The 14,101-nt window shown below is 36.0% G+C and overlaps 1 protein-coding gene and 1 pseudogene across 1 annotated transcript; both read right to left on the reverse strand.

Annotated features, from left to right (window-relative positions):
- Window positions 1-1,701: 1,701 nt before the first annotated feature.
- On the reverse strand, window positions 1,702-7,148 carry LOC121429089 (annotated as a pseudogene).
- On the reverse strand, window positions 6,688-13,680 carry LOC121428460 (B lymphocyte-induced maturation protein 1 homolog). The gene is made up of 3 exons (XM_041625075.1): window positions 12,874-13,680; window positions 11,859-12,216; window positions 6,688-7,444 (listed from the first exon to the last, which is right to left on the reverse strand). Exons 1-3 carry the CDS (start codon window positions 13,316-13,318, stop codon window positions 7,333-7,335), a joined length of 915 nt encoding a protein of 304 aa, XP_041481009.1. The 5' UTR covers window positions 13,319-13,680; the 3' UTR covers window positions 6,688-7,332.
- Window positions 13,681-14,101: the final 421 nt, after the last annotated feature.

Consider the following 14,101-nt stretch of genomic DNA (forward strand, 5'->3'; position numbering starts at 1 on the left):
ATCGAATCAAAGGCTTTTTCTAAATCAATTGCTACATGTATCATATACCCAGGGATATTATTATATAACGTATGAAAAAGCATATCATCAATTAATCTGATAGCTTCTCCTATATTCCTGTTTTTAATAAATCCTATTTGATCTGCTACACAACAATCTCCAAAACCTGTTTAATTGAAGAAAACGATAATACATGTTTAATTGAAGCAAACGATAATACATGTTTAATTGAAGCAAACGATAATACATGATTAATTGAGGCAAACGATAATACATGTTTAATTGAAGCAAACCATAATACATGTTTTATTGAAGCAAACGATAATACATGTTTAATTGAAGCAATCACAATTTGAATTATATGAGATGATAATCACGCTACATTTACTGAAATTTTTATTATAATAGTATAAAACTTATACGCCTCTATTTACAAAATTTCATATGGCATGTGAAAAGCAATATGTGTTGTTTCTTATGTTGCATAGTCTATATACAATAATAACATAGCAATGATGAATTCATCGTTATTCTTTTCAATTAACATTTTCTTGCAGGATTCCCAGTCCATCAGGAAAATCAGAGTAAATCATTTTACTTTTTTCCTGTCAGGGAAAAATGGGGGGAAAATAGGGGAATTTTGATCGACCCAATAGTCGAAAATACGTTAGTCAGTCATACTATGTTATATTTTGTTTTCGAAAATACATGAAATTCAGTGCAACAAAAGTATAAAAGACGCAAAACTGGGAATGGGTTTAAAGAATTATCAGGGATTTTTTTTATCAGGCAACTTTGTTTTCTTGAAAAGCTGAGAACACTGTCTTGGTAACATCCCCGCTTGATGACATCATAGAGCTATTAACAGACATAATCAACATAATCAAACTGTAGAAGTGAAAGATAGAGATACTGTTTGATGATATTGATATCATACCTCCCAGAATTAATCCCAACCACAGGGAGTTCTGTGATATGGTTCATGAAACACTCCTTTAATCTCTTAAGATGTGTGGCTTTGTGAGGCGTTTCATTGTTTGCCTTCTGCCAACTCTCGTATTCTTGTACTTTTTCATCTATTTTTTCAATCACATCCTGGTAAGAAGATTCTAGAAGAGAACAAGAGTGCTTACTTATTTCCAGGAGGTACAATATAGAGTCATCAATTAATTTTTGACGGTCTCCATCAGATACTTTGCAGTATGGTTCTGTGTACCCTGGAACATTTGAGTTGATACTCATGCTCATAGGGATATGTCTTGAAGTGAACATTAGATTATCAGTTGGAGCATTGTTGGGATCTTTATCATTTTCTATCCTCTCTAAGTACGACTCCATGTCAAATGTGGCAAAGTATGGAAAATAACGCCGTTCTTCTTCGACAAAGATACCTTCGTCAGCCAGCTCTTCCCATATTGTCAAAGGGTTATGAAATGTTGCCCTTCCTTTGGGGAAAATATGCTTGGTGGCTGTTGAGGTGCATTTTTTCTCATGCACATGAAGTAATTTGCGAGTTTTCCATAGTTTGTCACGTGTGCGACATTTATAGTTTTGGCAATAGAGGTCAATATCTGAAATGAAACTGAAATGGTTTACATACAGATTGACATACATTGTTTCTGGGAACTTGTCCAGTCCTCGTCTCAAGAGCTTAGCAGCAACTGTACTTTCACTATCTACCAATTCACATTCATTTTCAAGAAGAATATTATCACCGTTGGTAAGTTTGGCTGGTTGTAGTTCGTACACCATGATATTAATCTTGAAGAATTCTTCGACTTTTTCCAATTTGCTTAGATCTATTTCTTCAAAACCTGATTTTTTATGTGAAGCACATGCTGTTTAAATAATCTTTAGCTGTAGTTTCAAGACCATGAGAATTAGCACCTTGAAATAGAGCTAAGCATCTAAAAATGCACAAATTATCTGAATGTGCAACAATGAAATATACCATTAATTTTCTTGTTTAATTTAAAATACGTCATAATTCCGGTATACTTATGTCTAAATATTATACGTGTACATACTAGGCCTATACACCACTCTATATAACTTATTACAAAATATGAATGTATTAAATTAAGTATTATCATCGTTTATAACGAAGAACTCATACATAATTCTTAGTATGTTGAAATATCATTATATACCGTTATTGTTATAGAATTAATGCATACTCTCTTATTCAAATTAGATCTTTAAAAGTTTCATTTTATATTTCATGTATGCATCTTTATCATTGTATGTATGTCATGTATGTATTGTCTATGTATACACCCTGCCAATGGCATAACGATTATACGGTTATAGTCCTATGCCATGAACCTGGTTGAATGTATAACTTCTTTTGATTAATAAAGATGAAACATATATATATACATCTGATAATGACTAATAACCAGAGATACGATAGCTTGATTATTTTGTATATAATCTGAGAGGTCAATTCCGCGGCCAATGGGATGATCAGCGATTAGAAATACATAGAAGTGACATTTGTGACGTACTGAACGACCCATTTAGAATTTGGGCGCAGGGTTCGAGCATATTCAAGGGTATCTTCCTTGAGGAATGTATCCATAAACCTATAAGAACAGGTTCATTCAGAATCTTTGTGTTTCTACTAGCGTAATAATATCTAGGTGTAAAGAATTATCAGGAATTTTTTTGATCAGGCAGCTTTGTTTTCTTAAAAAGCTGAGAACCCTGTCTTGGTAACATCCCCAAATATTTCATACATCTCCCCAACAAACATTTATACCGAATTTAATTAACTAGCAGATTATATTTCTTTTAAATCCAGAAATCTGCGAAATACAAAGGTATATGAACATTTTAATTTATATATAATTTTATTTAAATCAAAGCCAACTCTGATTGAAAAAACAGATATACAACATCATACTATTATTCAAAACAACAAATTACATCGTCAGGTTTGATACAACAATGAAACATCCTTAAGATCATTTTCTTGTTTCAAATGTATGAAAATAGTTTGCTACAAACAATAATAATATTTTGTAAAAGTAAATCGTATTTTAATAATCGTAATATCAATATAAAAGTACATTACTGAAAGCCAATTGTGAAAGCAAAATGTGAAACATTTTGTAAAAGCATCTTTTACTCCAGCCATTTTTATATCGTTGAAAAGAATTGTAAAACTAACGTTGCTCCCAAGAGTATTCAAGTGTATAACAAATATCAATGAAATCTTGATTTGAACACCATTACATTTTACGTTATTCCGATGAAAATGCTTGAAAAATATGCAGAATCACTCTCAACACACATGGTGAACAAGTAGATTACCAAAAGAAAATTATACGCAGATCATTCTCCTGAATGTTTGAAATGGACACAGATAATCACAGCTAGTTTTTAAAATCAGCAACTGAGATTTAAAGTAAAGATAGAAAAATTGGGTTGAAATAAGAAGTTCACAAGTTAGATATCTAAGTAGGTAGTGGACACATTATCATCCAATACTTTTCTCTTTGAATAGAAATAGGTGAATGCATTCTTTATTTGTGAGTAGGTGGAGATTCCATTTTGGACGACACGAAACCCTTTGTTTACACCACTCCCAGCGACTTGTGAACGAAGAACGTTCAAGTACGTATCTTTTGTAATGTTATTTTGCGTTTTATTAACACCCTTGCAGCTGAATTTGTCAGTAGCACCAAAGCAATAATATGTTTTGCTGCAGAGGGATATGATTCCATCGCCTTCCCATTCGACCTTGAACAACCCAGGAGTTCTCTTATCATATCTAGCATTCTCCTGGGTATCATTTCGAGGGAACCAGTTGGCTTTGTCTTTTTCGTACCTTTCCCTCATACATGGTTTGATTATGTCATCGAAAGAATCGGATGAAATGGCGATGTAAGCAGAATCTGTGTCCATCTCACACATTTGAAAATCGGATGGGTCAACATATTGTAGAAGAAAGTCATAATAGAACTGTAGCATGCGCAGTTTGGCCAACTGGTATACAGCATGACCAATCTGGACTGGTAGGTCCATGTTGATCTTCCGTTTAGCCATATCGACTTCATAGCAATTGTCTGAGATTGGGTTTAGATCCCTGAAAAGGGTATTGTTGACATGTTTCTGGGCTTTAGCCGCATCACAGACATTAACATTTCGATGTCTTTCCTTATTGGTAATTGTCTTGCCGTAAGACGAATTGCCTATCAGCTTCATCGTGTCGGCGATAATGCTCTTTGAGGGATCAACATCACCTTTGCGTCGAGCGTTAGAAACGCTTTCACCAAAGTGCTTGAAGCAGGCAACTGGTTTGTACTCAATGAATTGGTGAATCCCGGTGACCACCAATCCATGATTAAGATACCATCTTAGCAGTGGCGTGTAGAGCAGAATATTCTTACCAAACATACTACCGATAAGACCACGCCTTGGAGTTTTCATGATACCATGTTCCTTTGCGTAGGAGCCCATCACATCTCCGATGTCTTCTCTTGATATATCTACATTTTTGAAAATGGGACACATTTCAGAGAAGTATTCCCTGAGATGATCAGGAACATGGATATCACACTGCACAAACCCAAACAGAGCACCACAATGAATAGCAGAGAGAAGGTTGTCTTGGGTTAACCCTTGACCGTATTTAGGCGGGGGAAACGTCTTTGTAAGAAATGAACTGAGCTTGTGATCAGTTTTACGCATTTCTCTATATTGGCATTCCCAGATGAAGATGTATTCGTAACCCAACCCTTCTACATACTTTTGTTTCTCCTGAGTCTTTTTGAGTAAGTCTGCCATAGACTTCCCAACCTTCGTATTTTTTGTTTGGTCTTTGTTGAGATGGCATGAATGCCCATGGTAGTAACATCCATGGAATTCAAATACCTGTTTAGTTTGAGCGCAAAAACCATCGACAGGGAGCTGAAGGGGACCAATTCTCTTTTCTGAATGATTACCTGCATGTCGGATATGGATCTGTCGGGAGAAGCTTTGGTATTGAAGCCATTCTTGAGCGATTGGATGCCCATTTTCAGGCCTAAAATCTTTCTCTGCCCTTCGTCTGACATAGTGCCCTGTTGGCATGTTTTGCATTATTGCATGCAGGTACAAGGCATTTGCATCGAAACCAATTATTTTTTCACATGGCTTGCCCCCACGAATCTTTGTTACACTGCGTTCATGGTACCTATGAAATATAATGGATGGACCTCCTACCAGGTTATCGCGGAAAATATAATATAGATCCTCGTCTTCCTCAGAGATTAAGCTGAAATGTGCATCTGGACTACATTTCATGAGGTATTTCATGGTAAGCCCAGGTACAGAAATACCATCTTTGAACAGATCAATTTTAAGATTCTTGTAAAAATGGCGCATTTTCTCTACCGCCTCAATGAACGGTGTAACATCGAGGTTATTGTACCATATTAGATAATCTCTTAGACTTGTCATGTTATTCTCTTTCCAGATTCGCTGACAGTATTCATATTGGTCTTGTGATAAAGCAGTATGATTGAGTTTGTTGCTGAAAGTTTCAATAGGGGGAAGTTCAGGTACTTTGAGTTTTTCAAGACAATCTACCCACCCGTGAGGAAAGAAACCTTTCATTTGTTCACAGTCATATGCTTTAAGAAAGGCTGCGTATGAAAAGCCATGTGCAAGAAAATTAGAAATATCAAGAAACTGAAGGTGCTTTGATTTCAGAGCCATATGATTATGGTTCCGCTTGATGACGTAATCAACAGAATCAAACTGTAGAAGTGAAGGATAGAGGTATTGTTTGATGGCATTGATATCATACCTCCCAGAATTAAACCCAACCACAGGGAGTTCTGTGATATGGTTCATGAAACGCTCCTTTAATCATGTTAATCTCTTAAGATGTGTGGCTTTGTGAGGCGTTACATTGTTTGCCTTCTCGTATTCTTGTATTTGTTCATCTAATTTTTCAATCACATCCTGGTAAGAAGATTCTAGAAGAGAACAAGAGTGCTTACTTATTTCCAGGAGGTACAATATAGAGTCATCAATTAATTTTTGACGGTCTCCATCAGATACTTTGCAGTATGGTTCTGTGTACCCTGGAACATTTGAGTTGATACTCATGCTCATAGGGATATGTCTTGAAGTGAACATTAGATTATCAGTTGGAGCATTGTTGGGATCTTTATCATTTTCTATCCTCTCTAAGTACGACTCCATGTCAAATGTGGCAAAGTATGGAAAATAACGCCGTTCTTCTTCGACAAAGATACCTTCGTCAGCCAGCTCTTCCCATATTGTCAAAGGGTTATGAAATGTAGCCCTTCCTTTGGGGAAAATATGCTTGGTGGCTGTTGAGGTGCATTTTTTCTCATGCAGATGAAGTAATTTGCGAGTTTTCCATAGTTTGTCACGTGTGCGACATTTATAGTTTTGGCAATAGAGGTCAATATCTGAAATGAAACTGAAATGGTTTACATACAGATTGACATACATTGTTTCTGGGAACTTGTCCAGTCCTCGTCTCAAGAGCTTAGCAGCAACTGTACTTTCACTATCTACCAATTCACCTTCATTTTCAAGAAGAATATTATCACCGTTGGTAAGTTTGGCTGGTTGTAGTTCGTACACCATGATATTAATCTTGAAGAATTCTTCGACTTTTTCCAATTTGCTTAGATCTATTTCTTCAAAACCTGATTTTTTATGTGAAGCACATGCTGTTTAAATAATCTTTAGCTGTAGTTTCAAGACCATGAGAATTAGCACCTTGAAATAGAGCTAAGCATCTAAAAATGCACAAATTATCTGAATGTGCAACAATGAAATATACCATTAATTTTCTTGTTTAATTTAAAATACGTCATATTTCCGGTATACTTATGTCTAAATATTATACGTGTACATACTAGGCCTATACACCACTCTATATAACTTATTACAAAATATGAATGTATTAAATTAAGTATTATCATCGTTTATAACGAAGAACTCATACATAATTCTTAGTATGTTGAAATATCATTATATACCGTTATTGTTATAGAATTAATGCATACTCTCTTATTCAAATTAGATCTTTAAAAGTTTCATTTTATATTTCATGTATGCATCTTTATCATTGTATGTATGTCATGTATGTATTGTCTATGTATACACCCTGCCAATGGCATAACGATTATACGGTTATAGTCCTATGCCATGAACCTGGTTGAATGTATAACTTCTTTTGATTAATAAAGATGAAACATATATATATATACATCTGATAATGACTAATAACCAGAGATACGATAGCTTGATTATTTTGTATATAATCTGAGAGGTCAATTCCGCGGCCAATGGGATGATCAGCGATTAGAAATACATAGAAGTGACATTTGTGACGTACTGAACGACCCATTTAGAATTTGGGCGCAGGGTTCGAGCATATTCAAGGGTATCTTCCTTGAGGAATGTATCCATAAACCTATAAGAACAGGTTCATTCAGAATCTTTGTGTTTCTACTAGCGTAATAATATCTAGGTGTAAAGAATTATCAGGAATTTTTTTGATCAGGCAGCTTTGTTTTCTTAAAAAGCTGAGAACCCTGTCTTGGTAACATCCCCAAATATTTCATACATCTCCCCAACAAACATTTATACCGAATTTAATTAACTAGCAGATTATATTTCTTTTAAATCCAGAAATCTGCGAAATACAAAGGTATATGAACATTTTAATTTATATATAATTTTATTTAAATCAAAGCCAACTCTGATTGAAAAAACAGATATACAACATCATACTATTATTCAAAACAACAAATTACATCGTCAGGTTTGATACAACAATGAAACATCCTTAAGATCATTTTCTTGTTTCAAATGTATGAAAATAGTTTGCTACAAACAATAATAATATTTTGTAAAAGTAAATCGTATTTTAATAATCGTAATATCAATATAAAAGTACATTACTGAAAGCCAATTGTGAAAGCAAAATGTGAAACATTTTGTAAAAGCATCTTTTACTCCAGCCATTTTTATATCGTTGAAAAGAATTGTAAAACTAACGTTGCTCCCAAGAGTATTCAAGTGTATAACAAATATCAATGAAATCTTGATTTGAACACCATTACATTTTACGTTATTCCGATGAAAATGCTTGAAAAAAATATGCAGAATCACTCTCAACACACGTGGTGAACAAGTAGATTACCAAAAGAAAATTATACGCAGATCATTCTCCTGAATGTTTGAAATGGACACAGATAATCACAGCTAGTTTTTAAAATCAGCAACTGAGATTTAAAGTAAAGATAGAAAAAATGGGTTGAAATAAGAAGTTCACAAGTTAGATATCTAAGTAGGTAGTGGACACATTATCATCCAATACTTTTCTCTTTGAATAGAAATAGGTGAATGCATTCTTTATTTGTGAGTAGGTGGAGATTCCATTTTGGACGACACGAAACCCTTTGTTTACACCACTCCCAGCGACTTGTGAACGAAGAACGTTCAAGTACGTATCTTTTGTAATGTTATTTTGCGTTTTATTAACACCCTTGCAGCTGAATTTGTCAGTAGCACCAAAGCAATAATATGTTTTGCTGCATAGGGCTATGATCCCATCGCCTTCCCATTCGACTTTGAACAACCCAGGAGTTCTCTTATCATATCTAGCATTCTCCTGGGTATCATTTCGAGGGAACCAGTTGGTTTTGTCTTTTTCGTATCTTTCCCTCATACATGGTTTGATTATGTCATCGAAAGAATCGGATGAAATGGCGATATAAGCAGAATCTGTGTCCATCTCACACATTTGAAAATCGGATGGGTCAACATATTCTAGTAGAAAGTCATAATAAAACTGCAGCATGCGCAGTTTGGCCAAATGATATACAGCATGACCAATCTGGACTGGTAGGTCCATGTTGATCTTCCGTTTAGCCGTATCGACTTCATAGCAATTGTCTGAGATTGGGTTTAGATCTCTGAAAAGGGTATTGTTGACATGTTTCTGGGCTTTAGCCGCATCACAGACATTAACATTTCGATGTCTTTCCTTATTGGTAATTGTCTTGCCGTAAGACGAATTGCCTATCAGCTTCATCGTGTCGGCGATAATGCTCTTTGAGGGATCAACATCACCTTTGCGTCGAGCGTTAGAAACGCTTTCACCAAAGTGCTTGAAGCAGGCAACTGGTTTGTACTCAATGAATTGGTGAATCCCGGTGACCACCAATCCATGATTAAGATACCATCTTAGCAGTGGCGTGTAGAGCAGAATATTCTTACCAAACATACTACCGATAAGACCACGCCTTGGAGTTTTCATGATACCATGTTCCTTTGCGTAGGAGCCCATCACATCTCCGATGTCTTCTCTTGATATATCTACATTTTTGAAAATGGGACACATTTCAGAGAAGTATTCCCTGAGATGATCAGGAACATGGATATCACACTGCACAAACCCAAACAGAGCACCACAATGAATAGCAGAGAGAAGGTTGTCTTGGGTTAACCCTTGACCGTATTTAGGCGGGGGAAACGTCTTTGTAAGAAATGAACTGAGCTTGTGATCAGTTTTACGCATTTCTCTATATTGGCATTCCCAGATGAAGATGTATTCGTAACCCAACCCTTCTACATACTTTTGTTTCTCCTGAGTCTTTTTGAGTAAGTCTGCCATAGACTTCCCAACCTTCGTATTTTTTGTTTGGTCTTTGTTGAGATGGCATGAATGCCCATGGTAGTAACATCCATGGAATTCAAATACCTGTTTAGTTTGAGCGCAAAAACCATCGACAGGGAGCTGAAGGGGACCAATTCTCTTTTCTGAATGATTACCTGCATGTCGGATATGGATCTGTCGGGAGAAGCTTTGGTATTGAAGCCATTCTTGAGCGATTGGATGCACATTTTCAGGCCTAAAATCTTTCTCTGCCCTTCGTCTGACATAGTGCCCTGTTGGCATGTTTTGCATTATTGCATGCAGGTACAAGGCATTTGCATCGAAACCAATTATTTTTTCACATGGCTTGCCCCCACGAATCTTTGTTACACTGCGTTCATGGTACCTATGAAATATAATGGATGGACCTCCTACCAGGTTATCGCGGAAAATATAATATAGATCCTCATCTTCCTCAGAGATTAAGCTGAAATGTGCATCTGGACTACATTTCATGAGGTATTTCATGGTAAGCCCAGGTACAGAAATACCATCTTTGAACAGATCAATTTTAAGATTCTTGTAAAAATGGCGCATTTTCTCTACCGCCTCAATGAACGGTGTAACATCGAGGTTATTGTACCATATTAGATAATCTCTTAGACTTGTCATGTTATTCTCTTTCCAGATTCGCTGACAGTATTCATATTGGTCTTGTGATAAAGCAGTATGATTGAGTTTGTTGCTGAAAGTTTCAATAGGGGGAAGTTCAGGTACTTTGAGTTTTTCAAGACAATCTACCCACCCGTGAGGAAAGAAACCTTTCATTTGTTCACAGTCATATGCTTTAAGAAAGGCTGCGTATGAAAAGCCATGTGCAAGAAAATTAGAAATATCAAGAAACTGAAGGTGCTTTGATTTCAGAGCCATATGATTATGGTTCCGCTTGATGACGTAATCAACAGAATCAAACTGTAGAAGTGACGGATAGAGGTATTGTTTGATGGCATTGATATCATACCTCCCAGAATTAAACCCAACCACAGGGAGTTCTGTGATATGGTTCATGAAACGCTCCTTTAATCTCTTAAGATGTGTGGCTTTGTGAGGCGTTACATTGTTTGCCTTCTCGTATTCTTGTATTTGTTCATCTAATTTTTCAATCACATCCTGGTAAGAAGATTCTAGAAGAGAACAAGAGTGCTTACTTATTTCCAGAAGGTACAATATAGAGTCATCAATTAATTTTTGACGGTCTCCATCAGATACTTTGCAGTATGGTTCTGTGTACCCTGGAACATTTGAGTTGATACTCATGCTCATAGGGATATGTCTTGAAATGAACATTAGATTATCAGTTGGAGCATTGTTGGGATCTTTATCATTTTCTATCCTCTCTAAGTACGACTCCATGTCAAATGTGGCAAAGTATGGAAAATAATGCCGTTCTTCTTCGACAAAGATACCTTCGTCAGCCAGCTCTTCCCATATTGTCAAAGGGTTATGAAATGTAGCCCTTCCTTTGGGGAAACTATGCTTGGTGGCTGTTGAGGTGCAATTTTTCTCATGCCGATGAAGTGATTTGCGATTTTTCCAAAGTTTGTCACATGTGCAACATTTATAGTTTTGGCAATATCTGTCAATATCTGAAATGAAACTGTAATGGTTTACATACAGATTGACATACATTGTGTCTGGGAACTTGTCCAGTCCTCGTCTCACGAGCTTAGCAGCAACTGTACTTTCACTATCTTCCAATTCGCCTTCATTTTCAAGGAGAATATTATCACCGTTGGTAAGTTTGGATGGTTGTAGTTCGTACACCATGATATTAATCTTGAAGAATTCTTCGACTTTTTCCAATTTGCTTAGATCTATTCCTTCAAAATCTGAAATTTTTATGTGAGGCACATACTGTTTAAATAATCTTTTAGCTGTTGTTTCAAGACCATGAGAATTAGCACCTTGAAATAGAGCTAAACATCTAAAAATGCACAAATTATCATCATACATCTGACAATCCCTATGACTCTTAACCAGAGATACGATAGATTGATTATTTTTTATATAATCTGGGAGGTCAATTCCGCGGCCGATGGGATGATCAGCGATTAGAAATACATAGAAAGTGACATTTGTCACGTACTGAACGACCCATTTAGAATTTGGGCGCAGGGTTCGAGCATATTCAAGGGTATCTTCCTTGAGGAATGTATCCATAAACCTTTGGAATGACAAATGGTCAGAAATAAGAACAGGTTCATTCAGAATCTTTGTGTTATTACTAGTGCAATAATACCTACATTCATTCGTTTCATTGTTGCAAAGAATAAATCCATACGATGCATTAATTTTGAATGCAGTAGATTGTTCCTCAAACACCTTCTGAGCTATCTCTCTAAGGATATCATTGCTTAGATCTGGAAGATGGTAGTTGTAAAACCGATGAACCCTTCCAAATGACCGTCTGTCTCTGATATTCAGCCAATGTTCCCTGTATACTTCGGCGGCACAACTCTCAGGATCGATGTCAGAAGGGAGGTTTACGGTGGTTGGTGCTAGGTTGGGTTGTTGTTGGCGTCCTGAGTCAAAATATAATATTGAGATGTAAGAGAGATTGGTCACCATGATTTTAGTAGAGTCTGAGCTAGTATTTTTGTTTGGATAACTTTTGTTTTAAATATTTGCCCATCCATTCATTTCAAATATTTCTTTTATCACCATGAAACTTTTAATAATCATGCAATAGATGTTTTCCACTCAGTTTTAAAGTTATCTGGGTTGTCATAATTAAGTCTTTCTAAAGTATTGGTAAAGAGTCAGTAATCATCAAACATTACAAAAAATTAAAGTGCAGCAGTGATTAAATGCATGTTGTTCCCATTAGAATATTGGTTTCTTTGTAATATCTCTTTGCACTTGCAATCTAGTACAGGAAAAAAAGAGGGTTTAAAAAAATTTATGAATGTAAATTTGAATCTATAGAGGGGGTCAAAATATGGACATACATAAATTATTCATGAAGACAAATCTAAAGAGAGAGGGGGGAGACGGTGAAAGCTCTTTTTTTGTTACCATGTTATATATTTTGGGATCTCAGGAGAACGAATTGAAAAAAATAGCATTGGTGCAACGATTAAAAGAGAAACTCTATTTCAAGACAGTTTTTGAAAGTTGAAAAAAGTACCAAGCCAAATTGACCTTCTATTGATAAAAATAAATAAAATAGAAATACCTACTTTTTGCTTGGTTTGACACTGGTCCATCGGCAACTCGCTTCTTTGGTAACTTTGGAGGAACGGGATTATGGTGTGACTTTTTATGTTTCATTAATTTCGCACGATTATGATATATTTGCCCACAAGTATGACAATGATAGGTTTCCTTGCGATGCGATTTCATGTGTTCATCAAGGTCTTTTTGCTCTAGGAACAGTGCGTTGCATTGTGAGCAGGTTGGTCGCTTGTTATCCTGATCAGGTTCAGCACCACTGCTAAAACCCTGATGAGTTTTCATATGACGTTTCAAATTATCCGGTCGACTTAAAGCTTTTCCACATGTATCGCAAACATGTAAAGTCATTTGCCCATGATGGAACATGCGATGATGACGCATCAAATTTCTTTTTAAAGTAAATTCTGCGTTGCAAACATCACAGCTGAAGGGAGTAGTGTTGTTCTCCATGATGATTGTAAATCCAAAATGTACTTGTACAGAAGACACATAAAGAGAACTCTATAGCTTTGGTTGCTGGAACACGTATGCTTAGGTATAACAGTGTATAAATGTCCTGCTCTAAAAGATTTCAGATTTCCTCCTCCAGTGCCCCTCAAAGGTGGAATGAACAAATTCTGTCATGCAGGTTGTTTAAATCTCCCGCTCCACTAGTTGAGGTAGGGGATTCCTGAAAGTAATGTAATACTGTCATGATTGAGTGATTTTACTGGCATGTTTTGACAAGAAATTAAACACATCCACCACACACTGACACGTGTACATGTTACTCTATTTCACACAACAAATTAAAAAAGCTACATAATATATTGGTAGTATCCACAACAATGATGATGGTTAATACTGTTTGATTACCAACGTTCAAATGTGTAGAACCGTCTTAAAAAAGGTATTTTCAAGATTATTTAGTTAAAAGATACGACAAAACATATATTAATTTATAAAAATAAAACAGATGCGACTGAAAATACTTATACCGAGGGTTTCAATTGTGATATAATAAACACCTACTTACAATACAACAACAAAATAAAATATTGTTAACCTGTGCACTAAATTGTGTACTAAAGGAGCTCTCGCTAAACAGCAAGATTTGTATGTGTTAGCCTTTGCGTGGAGGCACACTTGTTGATCAAAGTTTCAATCAGGGTCTGTGCCTGTAGACTAGGTGGGGTGATATATGCACATCCATCCAGCTTTCCGCCAGAGTCAGTAAACTGCTCCCGGACTGAG

This window comes from Lytechinus variegatus, chromosome 15, assembly GCF_018143015.1.
Source record: "Lytechinus variegatus isolate NC3 chromosome 15, Lvar_3.0, whole genome shotgun sequence".
In the NCBI taxonomy this organism is placed as follows: Eukaryota; Metazoa; Echinodermata; class Echinoidea; order Temnopleuroida; family Toxopneustidae; genus Lytechinus; species Lytechinus variegatus.

Coding starts and splice junctions, on each gene's coding strand:
- LOC121428460 (XM_041625075.1), bottom strand. CDS start 13,318: ATGGAGAACAACACTACTCCCTTCAGCTGTGATGTTTGCAACGCAGAA. Junction 12,217..12,873: donor AGTGTCAAACCAAGCAAAAA/GTAGGTATTTCT, acceptor ATTTTGACTCAG/GACGCCAACAACAACCCAAC. Junction 7,445..11,858: donor GACCATTTGTCATTCCAAAG/GTTTATGGATAC, acceptor CTGTTCTTATAG/GTTTATGGATACATTCCTCA.